The 22,059-nt window shown below is 38.7% G+C and overlaps 1 protein-coding gene across 1 annotated transcript in view; it reads left to right on the forward strand.

The window, feature by feature from the left end:
* Positions 1-21,759, forward strand: part of gas2l1 (growth arrest-specific 2 like 1) — a 32,818-nt gene extending 11,059 nt beyond the window's left edge. The window contains exons 2-5 of the mRNA XM_084412998.1: positions 8,443-8,550; positions 13,029-13,125; positions 14,066-14,375; positions 16,777-21,759. Of these exons, the coding sequence (XP_084269124.1) occupies positions 8,443-8,550; positions 13,029-13,125; positions 14,066-14,375; positions 16,777-18,793 (2,532 nt within the window). The 3' untranslated portion in view covers positions 18,794-21,759. The remainder of the gene's footprint in view (positions 1-8,442; positions 8,551-13,028; positions 13,126-14,065; positions 14,376-16,776) is intronic.
* The last annotated feature ends 300 nt before the right edge of the window (positions 21,760-22,059 follow it).

A 22,059-nucleotide genomic window follows, 5' to 3' on the forward strand; every position in this document is an offset into this window, starting at 1 on the left:
TCACTGTTGATAATCCAGGTAGTATCCACTGTTTATAGTTTTTCATTTACCTTGCATTTATTATGAAAATCTAAGGTAGGTGGAAGAAATGAGCTTTAGGTAATTAAAGCCTGTTCAAGCTTTCTCACTTGCACCATCAAGGCAAGATCCACTCTGCGTCTTAGTTGGATTTTGCAATAAAACCCTGCATTATGGTTCAGTACATGTATTCAGAAAAAATCCTTGAAACGGTTTGCCAGAGGTGCTTGTACTGTACAGACTGTTCAACCCGCCTCTAATGGTTTTTACACCAGAGAGAGAGACAGAGAGAGAGAGAGAGAGAGAGAGAGAGACAGGAAAAGTAGGTCATGGCAGTTTTTGCTGGGTCAGAATCGCACAAGCTGAGGCTTCAACTATGAGAGAACGGCTCTCGCTCTCTTTCCATTTTAGTATTTCCCATATGAAAGTGTTTGTTCTTTTTATGGTCATATTTATGCCTTTAATTTTGCTGCCGTAGGATGCACATCTCTCTGCGGTGGGCTGCAATATATTCATCTATTAACAGAACTAGCGGAGTGGGCCATATGTCATTTTATATAGCACCTGTCTATGCTCAGCTGTTGTTTGTGTGCACGCATGTGTATATTTATGTGTAACTGAGCGTGTGAAGATGGGTGCACCAATGTCTGTATCTGCTCAGTGTGGAAGCTGAGTGGTTTCTTAACTCTGTTGGTGGCTGATGGAATAACAGCTGGATGCCATTCCTATTACAGTATGTGTTTGAATGGAATGACCTGCAAGTGCAGTGATATGAGCTGTTATGTATGTATGTATGTATGTATGTAACTGAACAAAATTATAAACGCAACACTTGTCATCACATTTTTTTATGAGCCGAACTCAAAGATCTAAGACTTTTTCTATGTACTCAAAAGGCCTATTTCTCTCTAATATTGTTCACAAATCTGTCTAAATCTGTGTTAGTGAGCACTTCTCCTTTGCCGAGATAATCCATCCACCTCACAGGTGTGGCACAGGGCAGGTGGCAGACAGCATGTATGGTGTTGTGTGGGTGAGCGGTTTGCTGATGTCAACGTTGTGGATCGAGTGGCCCATGGTGGCGGTGGGGTTATGGTATGGGCAGGCGTATGTTATGGACAACGAACACAGGTGCATTTTATTGATGGCATTTTGAATGCACGGAGATATCGTGACGAGAACCTGAGGCCCATTGTTGTGCCATTCATCCACAACCATCACCCCATGTTGCAAGGATCTGTACACAATTCCTGGAAGCTGAAAACATCCCAGTTCTTGCATGGCCAGCATTCTCACCGGACATGTCACCCATTGAGCATTCTTGGGATGCTCTGGACCGGCGTATACGACAGCGTGTTCCAGGTCCTGCCAATATCCAGCAACTTCGCACAGCCATTTAAGAGGAGTGGACAAACTTTTATTTTGGCCAGCCTAAGGCACACCTGTGCAATAATCATGCTGTCTAATCAGCATCTTGATATGCCACACCTGTGAGGTAGATGGATTATCTCGGCAAAGGAGAAGTGCTCACTAACACAGATTTAGACAGATTTGTGAACAATATTTGAGAGAGATAGGCCTTTTGTGTCAATAGAAAAAGTCTTAGATCTTTGAGTTCAGCTCATGAAAAATGGGGGCAAAAACAAAAGTGTTGCGTTTATAATTTTGTTCAGTATGTGTATTAAAATGTATCCAGAAAGGATTTACGGTGAAGAGGGAGACAGTATGGTTACTGTTAAGTGTTCTCAATCTAGATGGCGTTGCCTATAGACGAGTACCACAATCCTGGTACAAACTTTATGTGGCACGTTCACTCGTACGTGTCTTTGTGCTCGTCTATAGGCATCCTAAGACAAATGGTAATGCCATGTTGTTAGACTAGCACCTGTAGAATTTCCTTTTGTTGAAAGCCCAGATAAAAGTAAAAAGCTACTATGTTTAGATCCATGTCCGAGGCTCTTTAAAAAAAAAAAAAAAGAAAGGGAAGGCCGCTTCTACGGAAGACAGTATTCTCAAAATATTTCGACTTTATTCTCGAAATGCTAGATTTTTATTTATTTTTACGGATTTTACGTTGCGGTTCAGGGCTTCCGTAGTGTATCCTATATATACAGTGGTGTAATAAAAAATAAAAAATAATAATAATTTAAAAAATTATATATATATATATATATATAAGCTATATAAATGAATTGTGATGATAAAATGGTAAGTCAATAGAAAAGTATCTGTAATCTTTATTTAATGGAATGAATTCCTGTCAATGTGCAAGAATAAAAAATTACTTCAAAGTAACATTTCTATGATACTGACATTTCTATGCATCTTTTGATTTAGTAGCTTTGTCTCAAAAGATTTTTCCATTGAAAATAATATTTAAAAACGAATGAAATAACTGTCTTTGTACTAAATTTGCATTAAATTCATGTGGATAGCACTGCTCAAATAATTTGGTCTCGATAGAATTTGATAAAAAATGTTAAGAAGCAAATGCCACAATTGTCCATTTAGTCTTATTGCTGTCTCTATTGCTTTTCAGTCATATGCTAAAATGAATAAATCAACCACTGATTTCTCAATGCAATTGACACTACATTTGAGTTAAATATTTGAATAACCTGGTGACCTCCGCATGTTTTTGTCCCTCATGTCCTGATATAGTTTTTCCGTGGCCAAATTTGACTATGGTTGAGATATGGAAATTTATTATATAATCTGTTCAGTAGATTGTGGGAAAAAAGAGGGAGGAATATAGTGTCAGAAGTTACACAGGAGAGATTTTATACCAGGTGCAATTTAGGTCATGTGAATTTTATAGCGTATTCGTTCCAGAAAGTCACCTGATGTTCCTGGTGCTTTTATAAGGTTATAGCTCGGTTTATCTCCCTAAACTTTATTTTGTTTTTGTCATAATAAGGCCTCAAACAAAAGGACAAGCGTGTGATAGTCGTATGCTGAGGCTTGTGAGGAGAGCTTTCTTTCTTTAGTTCTTAGACAGGACACTTTTTCCCCCCTTGAGCACAAGTCACAACAAGTCTTCATAGTGCACTTACTGGAGACTAACCTTCAGATTTCACCAGTCAGAGTTTACAAAATGGCTAACTTGACTAAAAGGAAGCTTAGACCTGACATTTACAATTTGAAAGAACTTTTATCTTAAGTTTATCTTAAGCCCTATTACACATTTATTCAAAGCAGCTGGTTTGTCTGGTTAGGTGGGTATCTGTGTTTGTTTATGTGTGTGTGTTTGAGGGCATTTCAGTGGTGTTTTGAATTTTGATGCTAGAATTGAAGGACACATTTAATTGAGGATGACAAATCAGATAAGAGATGACGGTTCTGTGAGAATGTATGTGTGCATTGCCCACGTTTTCCCTCCGTCTGTAGAAGTATGCTGGCAAAGCACACTACTCTTTTGTGATACTATCACCCGATCACAGATCACTGCTTGCTGAAACTGTAAATGTCACGAATGTCCTTGAGTTAAAAATACTTTTTTTGCTTAAAGAAAAAGTTCTCCCAAAAATGAAAATTGTCATTTACTCACTCTCATGTTGTTCCAAACCTGCATGACTTTCTTTCATTCTTCTGTCAAAGACTAAAGAAGATATTTTGAAAAATGTCAAATGGGTTCAGTCAGATCCAATTGAATATTGTTTCAGAATTGTCTTTTTTGGTTGTACTATCCCATTAAATGAAATCAGGTCTCTTCTTTTGGTTGTTTAAAATATGTTAGACCTGTAACTGACCTGGATTTTGGAATGATGTTGATCTGTATTGTATTAGTTGTTGCATTTTGTGCTGTTGATCTTAGGTTGGTTTCAGCTGATACAGTTTCTACTGTGCCAGACCACCCCCTGAAGTCCTGAGCAGTGTGTTACATTTAAGGCATGATAATGTTTAGATTGGAACCCACCCAGAGCAATGAAAACAGATATAAACTTCTCAGCAAACAGATTTCTCATTCTTGCACAACTGAAAAAGCAAATGTTTTTCTGTGAGGTAGATTTTGCTCAAACACAGCCATACTTTTAAAATATTGTGGTTATTCAGTAAAATTGGTTGAGAGTGATGTAAACCATTTTTAAAACACCTTCCCTCACAACAATTTCACAACACATGAATATTCCTCCAAAATATAATAGTAGCTACAATTATTGGTATCAGCCAAAAGTGTCATAAAAAAAGAGCTCTAAAGTCCCTTACTGAGACTGCTTTCGTAAGTGTGAATGCAAGTCTACCACTATTTTTCACTTCACTTGAGTGTCTGTTTACACAGAACTCTTCTGAGACACTAAGTCACGCACTTACTGAGAAACGATACGGCTATTCCAAAACAATCCACACCCACGGCCTTTTTACATCTAACCCGGAAGGATCCTTCACTCTCCTTTACCCAGCTGGCCTTCTGCATGTCCCCTCTGTCAAAGTATCGGGTAGCCTGCAGTTATCAGAGACCCAGATACAGCTTACTATCTCTCAGATGCTCCATTTCCCCGTCTGCATCTCTGGGCTGACCGCGCCCAGCTCTGTGTCTTTGATGCTGGGTCTCCCAGTCCCATAGTGCTGCTGTGTTTGGTGGTAGAGGAAGCAGGGTGATAAACAGCGAGCGTTCCCTCCAGACATGCGTCAGGCAAAGCAGCAGCACTGATAACAGCACTCGGGATGGTCTGCTGGTGGAACCAAAAACAAAACGAAGATGAGGACTGAAAGCACACGTAAAAGCAGTTTATGGCCTTTCCCTTAAAAATGACACCATTTATTTTAATGCTATGTTCATTATTATGATTGTCTTTTAATTAAAATAATTGATGAAGATAGTTTTTTGGCATCAATGCGATTCAATTAAATTAGCTAAATATATACAGTGGGGTCAAAATGTCTTGAGACTTTTATTTTGCGTTATTTTTCATTGTACTTGAAATTATCAGCATAACAATTGGAGTTTAAAGTTGTATTGAAAAACAGTAAGTATTATGATTTTTAGACTGTCTTTATGGAGTAGGCTATATCCTTTTTTTGATTTCATGACTGCAGTGCAGAATCAAATCTAATGCAAATTGTAATGCATTATGAATGAATCTTTCATTTGACAGCAGATCAATTCAAAACCAACCATTAATTCATTTAATATGTATTTATATTAAAGTACTCAATGATTGATTCCATTTTTAGCATTTTAAATAGCTTTTTGGCAAACACAAAAATTAAGTCTTTATAGACTATAATTGAATTCTTCCATATCAAAAAAAATACTGGAAGAAATACAAATAAAGCAACAGTGTCATTGTTTGTGTGTTTTCTGAACACGTGCTGCTGTCTTTTAGAAATCACACTGAACAACAAATCAGGTTCAGATAAATGTGTTAGCTGCTAAATAATTAATAATGTGTCAACTTTGACAGCCCTGTTCATTATCATATTTTCTCAACCCCCCTCTCCTCCGTCAGGTGTCCATCTCTTTCTTTCTGTCAGTATGTTTTCCCCAGGAGATCCCTGCATCCGTAACACAGACTGCAGTTATCAGAGAGAGCTGTTGTGGTGCTTGTGTAATCTCTTGTGTGACCCACATCTCTTATCGCTGTTTTCAGAGCAGTGCAGAACCAGCATTTTCCCATTCTCTGGGTTGAATCTTTCACAGACACATCTCATTGTCTGCTCTGTTTGCATACAGTATATGCTACTCCATGTCTCACATTTGGTAAGGGTGGTTCCTCAGCTAAAATCAACAAAGAAGTGCTGTGAGAACGTCACAGGGAATCTGCCCTCTCCTGTTTCGCTACACTGAATGGCAGAGCTCATTGTAAACTTTTCTCAGTCTACTGGACAGAGACTTTAAACAGTGTATTGAGCATTAAGGCTCCATATTTTGTACTTCTGTAGCATTTAATCCTTTTCCCTGATGTCCACTTATAATGTTTGAATCATTGAATCAAGTTTCTTATAATTCTCAATGGCCAACTTCTGACAACTAGGCTATTTGAAAATGTACGGCTGTTACTAAAAGAAACATTCAGCAATGCGTAGTAGTAACCCAGAAATCTCTTTCTTTTCTGAACAGAGCCACATTTCCACACAGCAGAATTGTTTTGTGAAGATACAACACAAGTTTGCTTTGCTCACATACCGCTTTTGTGTGAGGTTTTGCTGTAATACACTGCTACCGTATCTTTAAGACTTGTGTGACTTTGTCGATTATAATGGAAGCATTTTGGTTTTGTCACGACATTTGCTTGTGGTACAGATGCGATGTAATGGAAAGAAACTATTACCACAGACACTTTTAAGGTTGGTCACTGCTCGCTGACTTTCCAGAACAGATGTCTAGACAAAGAGAGAAGCATAAGAGAGGCAAAACACAGTGAGAGAGTGCCTGATCGCTTTAGAGAGAACAGCAGAGAGAGAGAGAGAGAGTCTGTATTACAGCTCTCTCTGGTTCTGTGGTAACTGTCAGACACACGCTGCCTAAATAGACATGAAGTTGGGTCTAATTATAGAATATTCCAGCATTAACTCTCTAATCTTCCAAACAGGCCAATAATGTGGAAAATTAAAAATATTCACGGGCAGCTCTGGTCTAGAGCCTCCAAGTTCAACTACAGTCGATCAAATCTCATTGACCGTGTGTGTGTGGCAATAAATCTTCTCCATCATGCCAGCCTGCTGTCTCTCATCTGTGGAAACTCAGCTGAATTTGTCCATGTAGGAAATAAAGACGAGTTTCCCATGTGTTTGCACAAGCAGTCCAATGTAAGCAAAGACTCCTCAAAGTGTACAGTTTAACTTTCCCACACTTGTAACATTGTAGAATATAGTCTTTGTAATAATAGTATATAATAGTCTGGTGAAGAAAATGTGCTTATTAAATGTGCATAAAATAATTACTAAAATATGTTGCAATGTAACAAAACTTTTTTCCTTGTTTCCTTTTTTAATTAATTAATTAAATCATTTCTTTTTGTCTGAAATTTGTCAGACATTAATCTTTATGAGATTGTACACCCACAGAGACGTTGGAATTTAATTGCTTCTTTTTTTTTCTTTTTTTTTGCTGACTAAGTGTCTGTGGTCATATTCATCCTTTGTTTAAATGACAGAGGTGTGTGAGAGTGAAAATGAGTGTTGGAGACAGAGTTTTGTCTTGCCGTACGAGTTTCAACCCTGTTCTCACATTGCTGTTCTTTCATATGATCTTGACTGATCTTCTGGACTTTTGCCCTGTTTGTTGTTATGGTGTCACACTCATTTAAGAGAGTCTTTTCAAAGACGGCAAACAGAACAGAACATCAGAGAGAACTAGAGAGAATGAGAGCCTGCGCAAGACCATGATCACCCCACCCATACTGTACTGTTATCCAGCCTGAACACTCTAAATCAAAACATATGCATGCAACCATACTGTTACGTCACTCTCTTTCACTTGCATACTTGTTTTATGTGTATGTATGTGCCCTTGAGTTAATCATTGGGCAAGTCCCAGATCTCATCAGGACATGACGCAACTTTAGGGAATGGCTCTTTGTTTCGCTGTTTGTACTTTAGAGAGAGTGAGATGGACAAAGAAACTGAGAGACTATTAGTTTTCTCTAGGGAGTGATGCAATTAAGGTGTGACAGGAATTGGAAAGATCTGGCTCTTTCGCTGAGTCAATCAGGAGCTCAGGAGTCAATTACAGACCAACCTATGATGCATCACATATAAGTTACATTTTATCCGTTCACACGCTCATACAAGCTCCCAGCGTCCTTCACTCGAAAACACACAGAGTTGAAGCGAAGTGAGGGATGTGAGTCAGAGTTTCTCACAGGAAACTGCTTCTGTTCAGGTGCTGCTGAACATTCAGTGGAACGTTTGTCTCTGAGTGTGACTACATGTATTTTATTGTCTGCGGTTAGCCAGTAAACAACTGAATAGTAAAGAATCACATCCTATTTGTGGACATACATCTTAACTCCCAAATATGAGCATTATTAATATAAACAAAAAATATGAATAAATCTTACTTTTTATTTAATTTGTTTATATTTCTGTCCAAAATCCTTAGTTTTACCATGTTTATTTTAGACATTTGTTGGTGTAATCTAACAGAAATGTATATCGTCTATAAAAATACACTGAAAGTAATATATTATAATAGATAAGTTACACTAGTAACTGTTTTCTTAAAACCCTTTTTTTTTTTCTTATATTGGTAAAGTAGTATTTATTCATATTTCATATAGGCCTGTATATCTTTTGCAAACTTCATTCTATGGTATTGGCCACCTATTATATGGCGTTTTTTTGGGGGGGCATTGATAGCTATCTTTTTCATTCAGTTGCTATGTGATTAAAGGATTGTTTCTATCAATATTGTCAACTTTTAACCATGATTGTCTACATATTGTATGATCTTTTTTAATAAGCTTTTATTGTGTTTTGTAGGTTCGGGAGATTCTGGGCCAGTGCTCCTGTCCATCACAGTTTCCAATGACCAAAGTCTCAGAAGGGAAGTACAAAGTGGGCGACTCCAGCGCACTCATCTTCATCAGGGTACAACTTTTAATAACTTTCAGCAGACTTAATATAGCTTAATATGCAAAACCTATACAAAATTAGCAATAAGTTGGTGCAAGTTAAGTTCCAAAACAACAACCCCTTCACAACCAATGGTGTGAGTTTGGAGTGGGACTAACTGTTTGTCTGACTAATATCCACCTTACCTTTCACATAAGAGTGGGCGCAGCCATTTGTAAATTTAATGTGTCTCGCACATTTACAGAAAATAGCTTACGTCTGTGTTATAAAATAAGGTGGATAGCATGGGGGAGTGTGTGGGAAATCAGTTTAAAATGATTTTTTTTGCAATTTCATTTGGTGGCACAGAATGATGCACTTTACTTTCTTTATTACAAAGTTTAGTACGAATGCTGTTGTTACACACACATCAAACCATCGATTCTGTTGTTTACTTTTTGAATCTGTGCTGCTGTATCATTGGGATCTTGAACGTTTCCAGAATTTAGGTCAGACTATAATAATTATAGCTCCATAATAAGCCATCCTGAGGTTTGAATGGTGTTTACACAGTTGCCAAGCTTGACCTATTCAAGACTTAGCCTGTTATCCAGCTTCATCTAAAAGCACCCACACCCATTCATACTGCGGACAGAAATAGAGACTTGTGTCATTTCCTGTCCTCTACCTAGCTCTCTGGATTTATGTGCGAGTGTGTGTGCATGGCTTCATGGGTATTTATTACATGCACTTTATACGTGCATCTGTGTCTCTTAAGTGTGTTGTCGGGTCTACAGATATTCACTCTCAGCTGGAGGAAATTTTGGAAGGAATTTTATCTTCCTCCAATGCAGCTGGGCTGAATCAATTAAATACCATTCCCCTCCGCATAGATGATGTAACTGCAACCCTATATCCCCCTCTTTCTCTCTGTCGTCATCTGTCTTGGTTTGCTCTTTTTCAGTGCCTGTTTTTTCCTCTGTGGTGTGTGTGGTACGTGTACTATTGTTAGATCTTTGTGTGCAACTTAGCTGGTGCTGTTAGATTGAACCCTTTTATTTACTGAGCCTATAATTTTTACATAGGCCCGTCATCCTTCACCAGTGCAATTAACACTAGCAGCACAGTGTGGAGTGAAGCAGAGGCCATGCACATGCCTGGCTCAGCTTCTCTGTGTTGACATCAATGAAGAAAATGGAAGGTGATAAGCAAGAGAAATGAGATGACTTTGAGACTGTCACCTTCAGAAGCTCAGTGCTCATATTGATGTTGTAAACTGGAAGAAAAAAAAAACTTGCGATTGAGACCTTGGCACAAGAGAGAACATTAGCTTTGTTTACTCAGTGCTTATTATAATTATGGTTTCAGCATGTGTCCGCCTGTTGCCATGGTGACTCGGGCTGAATCCTAACTGCTTTTTAAAGGGCTGATGAGTAAAGCTATTAAAGAGTGCTGCCCTCCCATTGGTCAATTATTAAATTAGGACCTATTGTAACAACAAATCTACCTGCAGTTACATTTAGCTAAATACTTGGTTGGGCTTTTAATTACGTGTTAAATATAGTCACACATACCAATATTTGCAGAGAAAATCTCTCAAATGATGATTATTCAAAGGCATTACACTACTGGTCAAAAGTTTGGGGTCGGTATGATTTATTTAAATGTTTTTGAAAGAAATATGTTCTCACCAAGGTCGCATTTATTTTATCTACAGTAAAACCATAATATTGTGAACTAGATGCGAAAGTTCGTCGAGACAAACTTTAAGTTGGCTTGAGAAAGTTTGGACCAAAACGTTTTTTGCTGGGCGGTTGCTAGGGTATTCTGGGTGGTCGCTAGGCGGTTGCTAGGGTGTTCTGGGTGGTTGCTATGGTGTTGCTAGGCGGTTTCTAAGGTATTCTGGGTGGTTGCTAGGCGGTTGCTAGGGTGTTATGGGTGGTTGCTAGGGTGTTGCTAGGTGGTTGGTGTATGAATTATTTAAATGTTTTTGAAAGAAATATGTTCTCACCAAGGTCGCATTTATTTTATCTACAGTAAAACCATAATATTGTGAATTATCACAGTTTCTTTTTTTTAAATAGAATTTGAAATGTCACTCACAAAGCTGAATTTTCAGCATAACTCCAGTCTTCAGTGTTACATGATCCTTCAGAATTGTAATTGTTCTATTCTGTTCTAATATGTTGTTCTAAAAATTATCATATCAATGTTAAAACCAGTTGTTGTTTTTTGTTGAAAACTTGTCTGCCACATTGTACTGATTTCAATGTCAAATAAATGCTTTTCTTTTGAACTTTCAATTCATAAAATAATTCTGAATAAACCGGATCAAAGTATTGATTACACAAAACACAGTATACAAAAAAGCTGTAGGAGTCGATATAGTTTGTTTTATTTTCATATAATTGAATAAAACTACAGTCCACATCAATACATTTTGCAATCATGTTGGTCTAGCTGTAGTTGAAGACTTAGTAGTTCAGCTTTGATAAATGCATCCCGACTCGCAAGACCCCTGCATTCTGTTTCACTCCGTCAGCTGTTCGTAGATATAAAACCACGTCCTGTGTGAACAGCTACTTACTTATTTTGTACCGCCTTAATATTATTTGGCTTGGTGCGTTGTATTAGCAGCATGGTTTTGTACATCAGTAAATCAAGACCTAAACATTCACCTTTACGAAGCTTTTTTTATTAACTGTACAGCCCTTTATAGTTCAATTTAAGGTTTAGCTTGTATGAGTGTTTCAATCTTTGTAAAAATGAGTGTACGTCTGTGCGGGTGGGCATTGTGCCAGCCAGCAGATGTGCTTTCTTTTCATAGCAACGGCACACAGACCCTCATCACATGATTATTCCTTACCATGTGCTCAGCAGATGGAGTTTAGCAATGCTAAATCTATCAAGAGCTTTGATGCAACAGGCTCAAAGTACACAATCAACAGTGAAAATAAGAAAAGGAGCATTTTCCTGACTGAGCGTTTCTTGATAAAGGAATCAATGGCTGTCTCTTACCTACATTTCTCTCTGTTTATCAGAGAAGAGTTCAGAAAAAAAGGAGGCCTGTTTCTATGCTAAATCTCCTCCATTCCCCTCTCTCTGAATACCAGCCGTAAGGGGGTTGAATGAGGGAGAGTGTGTGTCGGTGCGTGATGTCTTTTTGTTCTCTCTCCAGCTCTGTCATTGTGTGTTGTGATGATAATGAAGGCGATGGAGACCGGTTAGGTGGAGACAGCTCTGTTATATAGTGCTATAGGACACTGGGGGTTGATCTTATATTAATCAACTGACTCTTATGTTGTCCCACCTGTGTTATTAGTGGTGTTTGAAGATTGCCCATTCTATAGGGTTAGGATTAGGGGTGGTTTAGAGTTAGTTGCATGTAATTATGCATAATTTATAGTTATTACTATACTAACTAGATGTAACATGTAACAAGGACACTGTAAAATAAAGTGTTAAGTTATCAGGCTTGTGCATTTTGCAGGGTAGACAATAAAAAAGGTAAAAAAGTCCCATATAATTTTTTTGACTTGAGCCAGTATGAAACCACCCAAAACACCCTAGCAACAAACTAGCATCACCCTAGCAACTGCTCAGAACACTCTTTGAGGAAGCAACTTTTACATGGACAAGCACCACTGAAATTTTCTTCACAATATGTAAAAAGCGACTTTACATCTTAGTTCTTGGTTTACAGCTCTGTATATTACAAAGATACATACGATTAATGAATGAATCAAGTGAATTATGTACGTTCAGTTCCTTGCAGATCCTCTACTGATTATTTTATTGTACTGAATAACAAATTATTTGATGCCTTTAAAGTTTACACTGTGATGGTTTTGTTTCAAAGCTTTAAGTTGTAATATTTTCGTACATCTGTTTTGTAATTTTCCATTTGGCAAAACTTCTGGGATCTACCATTTAACAATCACTCTTCAATCTGGAACCTTTAACCAGCTACATATTTCTAGTTCAATAATCATGAATATTTGTTTTAAGTTTTTTTTGCATTTCTTTGCTCATCTATTTCACACACACACACACACACACACACACACACACACACACACACACACACACACACACACAGTCTGGTTCGCTATCTTTGTGGGGACTCTCCATAGACGTAATTGTTTTTATACCGTACAAACTGTATATTCTGTCCCCTTACACTAACCCTACCCCTAAACCTACCCATCACAGGAAACATTCTGCATTTTTACTTTCTCAAAACAACTCATCCTGTGTGATTTATAAGCCTTTTGAAAAGTTGGGACCGCTGGCTGGTCCCCACAATGTAGGTGATCTCAGGTTTTACTATTCTTATGGGGACATTTGGTCCCCACAATGTATTATAAACAAGGGCACACACACACACACACACACACACACACACACACACACACACACACACACACACACACACACATTAGAATATGTGAAAGATGTTAACCTCTCTCTCTCTCTCTCTCTCTCTCTCTCTCTCTCTCTCTCTCTGTGTGTAGGTGTTACGGACTCATGTGATGGTGCGTGTGGGTGGAGGTTGGGACACACTGGAGCATTACCTCGACAAGCACGATCCCTGTCGCTGTGCCGCATTTGGTGAGATCACCACTTGTGTGTGTGTGTCATTTCCTGTCTCTAAGCTTGAGACTTCTTAGAATTTTAAAACAATGCTACATGTGTTTCTTGTATCTGGTTATTTACATTCTTACAGTATCATACATTCAAGTTATACAAGTTTTTGTTTCTTGTGTTTTTTGTTAATAAAGGTTAGTTCCTTCATTTAAGTGCTCAACACTAATAGTGTAACTTAGTCTGTTAGTGGACTTTTACAACAGATTGATAATAGCTGCTCTGTCATATATTGCCATGCAACTACTGAAAAACATTCAAAATATACACTACCTTTAAAAAAAGGTATCTTATGCTCACCAAGGCTACATTTATTTGATCAAACATAGTACAGTAAATAACAAACAATAATTGTGAAATATTATTACAATTTAAAGTAACTATTTTCTATTTTAATATATTTTAAAATGTCATTTATTCCTGTGATGGCAGAGCTGTATTTTCAGAAGCCATTAGTCCAGTCTTCAGTGTCACATGATCCTTCAGAAATCATTCTAATTTGATGATCTGGCGTTCAAGAAACGTTTTGTATTATTATCAATGTTGAAACCAGTTGAGCTCCTTGATATGTTTGTGGAAACCTTGAAACTTTTTTTTAGAGAGTTCGAAAGAATAGCATTTATTTGAAATGGAAATATTTTGTAGCACACATTTCTTTACTGTATCAATTTAATGCATCCTTGCATAATAAAAGTAATATCTTTAGAATATTTTTTTTAATGGTGCTGTACAAGACATAAAAAGCCTTTTCATGAGAATGCAGTCATTTAAGTGAGTAACCACATTGTGAAATTCCCATTTACATCAGTATTAGGTTTAAAGTTGTTAAAAATACATGTTCAAATACATCATCATTTTCTTGTGAATATTAAAAGAGCCGTCTGATGCCTTTCTTTGACCTCAACAGCTCACCGGTATCAGCAGGCTAAAGCTAGTTGCCAGGGTCCTCACAGTAAGAGCTCCAGCACTCATTCTTCCCGCTCCACAAGCCCAGGACCTCACTGGCGCAATGAGGGCATGGCGCCCTACAAAACACCCGACAGGCGCTCTTTGGACCCTGCGTTGGGTGCCACAGCGAATTCCTCTCCATCACGGCCTGGCAGGTCGCACCATGCAGCTGTGCCTGTAGAGATGGAAACTAACACACTGCGACCCACAACACTGCTGCCTCGACCACCACGAGACAGATCAGAACCTCGCCACTTTAATCCTCTCAGGTCAGTGCAGGTGTGTTTGGGTGTTTAGCACACAGTGTGAATGTGTGCATGTTTACGGCACTTGAATTAATGAATGAATGAGGCATTTATATAGCGCTTTCATATGTACTACTGTACACCCAAAGCGCTTTACAATCATATCGGGATTATATCATATCACTTAGGAAAGTACCTCAAATAGAAAAGTACCCAAAAGTCACACTGGAAACAAAGGCACCTAGAAAAAGAAAATGAAAGTGTTTTTTTTATTTTAGAAAAAAAAGTCTTTGGATATAAGTGTACACATCACATATCTTGTAAACAATACTTAAAACAAATCATATATATTGTAAATATAGATTTTAAGAATGGACTTTGAAAAGAGAGTATGTTTCATATTAAAATATTTGCTTACTGATAATAATTTAATTTTTTTATTTTTTGCTAAGCCAAAGCCATTACCTTCTCCATACAGAAAGAAATATGAATACTGATGAAAAGTACAGATAATTAAAAAAAGAAAAAGAAAAAGAAAAGAAAACAAAAGAAAAGCATTCACAGAACCACTATATGTGTGTATGGCTATGGAAAGTGTGCAATCTTGAAGCGTTATGTCTGGGACACATGCATGATTGCGTGTTTGTATAGTTGTTTTGTCTGTGTAGATCCCTTCGGGTGTCTGCCATTTGCTCACACTGACCTAGTTAACTCAACACAAATTATAGCACTCTGTGCACTGTACCTCCAGAGTGAGTTGCATCTTAAGGCAACAGTGCACATGCACACAAACAAATACACACACACACACACACACACACACACACACACACACACACACACACACACACACACACACACACACACACACACACACAGACACACAGACACACACACAGACACACACACACACAGATTATTGCAAGCAGATTTGAATTAATCCCAGGTGACATTGCCCTGACATCTATCCTCTTCTCGTCTGGTTTGTGACTCCCCCTTGTGTTAGAATTTTTGTATACAATTTCACAGAGCCTCTGTGCTCTCTGCCTAATTATGCAAAGGATAACATGGTCTTGGACAAATGAAAAACATTTTTGTCATTGTTTCCAGAGCAAAGGGACATTTATACATATGAAAATGTGTTTAAACAATACTGTGTAAACTCCATGCCATGCATTACTGCACTCTTAGACTAAAGAAAAAAACTACTCTTAAACATCCTGAAGTTGTAAAAGGTTTATCATTTTCATTAGATGGTGGGGAATACTTGTGCGTCAATGTTTGCAGCGAGGGCATTGTATAACTGCACCGCGAACAGCTTGCTGGTTTACCTTGGCTGTGTGCCTCGGTTTCCTTAGGCTGACTAATGATGCAGGCCATCAGAGCAGCACACTTTAACACTTGCACTCCCGGAGCTGCAGGTGAGACAGGCTGGATTACTGAAGATTAGGATAATCTCAGCCCCTAGGTCTGTCATGGCAGAAACAGGTCAGCACAACAGGTTTATGCAGGTCACATTACAGAGCCAGGCTGTCAGGATGTGCAGTTTTTACTTTCTTGTCTAAATAAGACTGTGTATTTGAATAAAATCAAATAACGGAAGAATAGGGTTGGGTAGCACTTAAAATATTTCACTATTCTAAAGTGTAATTTAGGATTTGGAAGTTCTTGTAGTGAAGTTTAAGTATTGATTTTAAAGCAGTACATTTTGTTCATATGCAGGCTCTGGGTTTTTTTTGTGCGTGTGTGTTTTGGCTCTGTATACATAAGACATTCTTTAGGGTTAAATGAAAGAGTGACAATGTCAGTTTTATTCTTAAAACTTCAGTAGTAGTTCAAGAGTGTACGTATTTCATAAAGCCAGATAATGGGTATCCCTCTCACTCCCTCCCTCTTTGATGGTTTACTTAATTCCAAAGAAATGGCTGCATTCAGCTCTCCGCACGCTTCATAGAGATTCCCCATGTTGTCAAAAGGCTGTTATATTGTTACCAAAAAATTATATTTCGAATAAAAGCTGTTCTTTTAAACATCATATTCAAATAATCCTGAAAACATGTATCAAGGTTTTCACAAAAATATTAAGCAACACAACTGTTTTCAACATTGATAATCAAATCAAAGAATCAGCCCATCAGAATAATTTCTGAAGGATCATGTGACACCATAGACTGGAATAACGGCTGCTGAAATTTCAGCTTTACCATCACAGGAATAATTGCATTTTAATATATAAAAAATAGAAAACAGTTATTTTACTTGGTAATCTTATCGACCCCAAACTTTTGAACGGTGTTGTATATGTGACAAAAAAATTCAGAAATGTCTGGCAGTTACCTATCTGAGAATCCTGGCTTGGTTTTATGTGTAATCTCATACATCGCGATATCCATCTCTATCTTTCTCTCTTTTCTCTTACACACAGGAATAAGGAATCTCTTCTTACGACTCGCAGACTTTCAGGAGATAGTGACTCTTCTACAGCCTCTTCTAAAGGTGGAGGAGGAAGCACAGGAGGAAGTCGCTTCTCTCTGGGTACACGGCATGCTCATGGAGATGAGGTGGTGCTGCTGGTGAACCGTAAGGAGGGCAAACACGCTATTGAGCGTCCTGGAGCAGGAGCACAGATTTCAGCCCTGAGAGCCCCTCAGACCCGTGCCCGTAGTGCTTCCAGAGAGCGCCCAGCACCGCAGTCCACCTCAATTCTTAAACCTAGTCCACCACAGGGCCCGGCAGAGGTACATCGAACACCCCGCACAGAAAGAGGCAGATCACTGGGGCCTGAAGGTCCACGGAGGCTCCAAGCTCCACGCTCCCTCAGTCAGGGAAAGACACCTAGAGGCCGATTGGGTGAAGTCAGTCCCGGATCATCACCTCGCCGCAGAGACCCTCAGCTGCTTTCCATAGATCGGAGAGAGGAACTGAGACCCAAGCATATGCCCGCAACATCCTCAAGAATAAGTGGAAGTATGCCCAGAAGACAAACATCCTCCTCTGCCTCAAACTCACCCGTTAAAGGCTGTGCCAACGGAAGTCCTGCGAAAAAGGGGATGGTAACACCACGTCCCCCTGCCCCTCGGTCTCCTTCCTCTGGGAGCCGGAAGTTGCTTCCCCCGGTCACACAGCCAGGGCGGCGCTCTCCACATTCTTCTCCACGATCAAATCCTCTCCACCCTCCACGTTCCCCTCGATCAGCTCACAATGCACGATCCACAGGGAGAGACCAAAGAAGTAGGCCAAATCCCTACAACCAGCTGCAGGAGAGCCAGGAGGACAAGAGTATGTTTGGTTTACACCTGCTACCAAGTCTGGACCCTCAAAGGGAGCAAGATCTGTATCGTAGCTTTGAGGCAGAGTTCCTAGCCAACACGCAACAAGTCAAGACTGGGCAGGGTAAAGAGTCCGCTGGAAGGGAAATGAGGTCACTACAGCTCCCTGTCTCCCATCAAGGTTTAGGGGTACTCCCAACCACAGGTGACACTAACGTTACAGACTCTGCTTACTCTTCGTCTAACTCTTCAACATCTTCTCTTAATGTCGGAGGTAAGGTGGGAGTTCTGCCTGATTTGCGAGAGTCTAAACGGACTAATCATCGTGCCTGTGCACTCGAGGACCCACCCATCCTTCTCCATAACCAGATTCATGGAGGCCTCCCCAATGGAGGATTCCTGGAGGGAGGGCGATGGGGTAGTAAAGGTGGTCTCCGTAAGCTCCCTGCCATCTCCAGCTCCACAGAGGAAGGAGAGGCCTCAAATCCAGGCCTATCCAGATCAGTGTGCCTCCCCCAAGACATCAATGGAAGCCTCCCTTTGACTGAGGTGCCAATGGAGAGCCAGCAGGACCTGGTGGAATGGGTTGGGGTGGAGGGAAACATGCCACAAAGTGAACATCACCAAGATCTACCATATGACAATGCTGTCCAGACTCTTCCTGAGTCATTTCCCTCCCCTCCACCACCTCTAGATGACTGTTCCTACCAGGACTCCTCCAGTGAAAGCTCCTCCATGTGCTTGAGCATGAGTGAGCCTCCATCTGAAGGCTCCTGCACTTCTCCTCTACCACTGGCCAATGGGGATGCGGATGACACAGTCGTCCTCCGTGCCAAGAAGGGTCAAAAGAAGACAGAGAGAGTGCCATCCATCTACAAGCTCAAGCTGCGGCCAAGGATAAGACCTCGCACTGACAACAGACCTGAGAACAGCCCGTCACGCATCCCTACACCTTTACAATACAGAAATCATTGTCAGCAGTCTCCTGCCAACTCGTCTCCCCTCCAGACCCCACCACAGTCCCCACGTTTAAACACTAACCAACCCTCACACAAAGCTCTGCACCAGGCCTTTGCGGACCTCATCCAACCCCAGCAGCGATCCCCGGCTATGGGCTCTAGAGAGTGTGCCTACTCTTCAGAGTCCAGCCTAGACAATGAGGCCTGGATGTAGTGAATGATGACAATGTACGCAAGCCTTGGTCTGTGTTCCTTTGCTCAGCATATACAGCTTTACAGTCAGAGTAGAGAGAGGAGTTGCAAAAAAAGCACATTTGTAAGACAGAGACATTACACATCTGACTGGTGTACAACATGTAGCAGGAATCCTTACTGTCAATTCACTGGAGATATACATTTGTCCTAAAGGGGCTAAGTACATTACCAATGCCATTCTTGACGTCTTGGACAAACATATCCTGTTCTGAAGTAATTCAGAGAGTTTGATTTCGTTCATTGAGTCGTCTTTTTTCCTCCTTCGAGTTTTCTGTTTGGGAAAGAAAATTAGTATATTTCCCTTTATGGGATCTCTAGGTTTTAATGTTCCTCCATACATCCATGTCCTCATTACCTGTTTTTGAATTTGTTCCATGAGGACTAATTTTAGCTGGTTTAGTTCAGTTTTCATTTGTTAGGATTGGAACAAAGTATCAACATTTTAATCAGGGAATTGTAACATACAGTGTACTGTATACTGGAGAATAAGAGCTGTATAACCCGTAGAGCAAATAAGATGATGGTAGAATCATTTTAGGGTAATTTTGTGTGCAAGGCAAGCACCTAAATGATGCTTTGAACATACTTCCATGTGGAATCCAAATTGGAAATACAATTAAATGACTGTACTGTTTTTAGCCCAGGCTAAATAGAATGGAATATCAATTTGTTTCATCATTTTGAGGATCTCTCAGAAACGTTTACGAGAGGACGCTATCTACTTAACATCACCTTGGCAGACAAGCAAATGTTGTATTTGTGTATTATGTTTTGTACATACTAATATGGTTAATGTAAAGGTTTATATGTAATATATGTTCATTTGCTGAAATTTGGGGTAGTGTAATGTAAATATAATTATTAATTGAATTTAATACTAATGTATAAAACATGCTGTTTATTTCAGTATTTTAATTCTGCCTTAGCTATGCAATGTTGCTATTGAATGTTGCCTTGACAAATTTCCTTGCCTTAAAGTAAGTATGAGAAGTTGTGTTTGTGAAGTAGAGATGAAGGGATGTTGTGTGTATGTATCTGGGTGGAAATATCGGTGTGTGAGGTAGAGAATGTGTGTTGGATCCTGTGTTTTGGCCCATTGTTAACTGTGACAATCACACGTGAGGGTAATGGTAACAACAAGATCCTGCTTTATCAGCATTCTTCTGTTTGAAGTCTTAGTTTAAATTAAAGTAATTGCTTGATTTGTTATCTACAAGTGAGAAATGAAGGACACTTAATGGAAGATAGTGCCATATTAAATATCAATAGGATGTTTCTCAAAACATGGAAATCACTACAAACTAGAAAATGGAAATCATTTTTATTGTGGCCCTTTTATTATGAAAGCTATATGGAGTCCAAAGCTGTTTATGAAGTAGTGATATTTTCCACTGTAATCATCATTAGACACTACATTTCTTTTAAAGTTCTGTGGCGCCACCAAGTGGTGGAATGCTTTGACTGTTAAGTCAGATGTGTACAGAATGAATATTCTGTCATCATTTCTTCACCCTCAAGTTGTTCCAAAACTATATGAATTTCTTTCTTCTGCTGAACACAAAAGAAGATGTTTTGAAGAATGTTGGTAACCAAACAGTTGATGGACCCCATTGACATCTACAGTATTTTTTTCCTATACTGTGAAAGTCAGTGGGGCCTGTCAACTGTCAATATCTTCTGTCATACGAGTTTGGAACAACTTGAGGCTAAGTATAGTAACAGAATTTTCATTTTTGGGTGAATCATCCCTTTAAATGAGTTCAGTCAAATGAATTACAACACGCACATATTGCTTTGGCATTGGATTGTTTATTTATATTAAATGAGTAAGTTATTAGGCCTTGGTGATTTGGTTGGGGGTGAACTGTACTATCATAAAGGGACGATGTTGTATGTTTCTGAATGAATGGATGAATTGTTTACTTTTGGCATGTTCTCTTTTGGAGGCTTTATACTGCCGTGCGTTTATGAGCTCAAGTGTTTCATTGAGAGATTATCTGATGTTTGTTGTTTCAATGAATCAAAAATGGGTCAGGAAAAGTGAGGGAGCTGTTAATGGGAATGGATTTCAGTGTTCATGTTTTGCCTAAAGGACTGCAACCATATTACTGTTAGCATGGCCATTGACACTCCACAAAAATCTGCAATATACAATACAGCACTGCACATTGCTTCTATGTTTATTGGCATTTAAATGTCTGCTGTGACACTTTAGGACTTTGTTCAAATTAATGTCATACCTAAGTACAAATAAGGACAGTAGAGCTTTCTGCGGTCTTTCAGATTACGTTAATGGTTGCTGTGCCTAATTCTCATTTTAGTCACATATACACACTACAGATCCAGTTATCTTTACAATATCTAACCATTAACTGTCATACATGTGTACAGTAAACTGATTTTGAACTCCAATCGTATTTATTCTGTTTTTCTTTCCAAGAAAAAAAATGACAGAAAGATGTTTCTTTTCTGTGATTTACATTTGTTATGCGTTTCTAATCACATATAGACATTTTTAAAATAATTTATTGCATGGATGGGTTCTGTTTTTCTTTATTCATTATTGACATCAGAACTAAAAAGGCATGTAGATTCACATATTTTATTTACTTGAGCAGAACCATCTGATTTGCATTACACAAATATGATGTGATTTACAAAATGCATGTTGAATCTACAGTATGTCATGCTCTGGTTTCAATAAATGAAAAGGCTGTTGGATGATTTGAAATTTGAATGTCTATGGATTTACTCTTAAATTGCAATTATTTTGGCTGATTGTTTTTCTTTAATGATGACAATGAAATGTAAGGTCTTGACATTGTGGAATTTGTCTGTGTTGAATAGCAATATTGCAAGACCAACATTCCACTGTTCCTTGAAAACCAATTGCTGTTAATTTAATTCTTGTAATAAAAATGTTTTGGATGAAATTACTTGTATTGTGCTTGTCTTCCATTTCTATCTATCTATCTATCTATCTATCTATCTATCTATCTATCTATCTATCTATCTATCTATCTATCTATCTATCTATCTCTCTCTCTCTCTCTCTCTCTCTCTCTCTCTCTCTCTCTCTCTATATATATATATATATATATATTGACTTTACTAAGATCATTTAGAGAACATTCAATATTTTGAACAAGAGAACAGGTTTGAATGACAAAAAACGGTGCATTTGAAAATGTACATTTATATTCAAGATAAAATACATTTGTTAAA

This window comes from Rutilus rutilus (genome assembly GCF_951802725.1).
Source record: "Rutilus rutilus genome assembly, chromosome: 7".
NCBI classification, from domain to species: Eukaryota; Metazoa; Chordata; class Actinopteri; order Cypriniformes; family Leuciscidae; genus Rutilus; species Rutilus rutilus.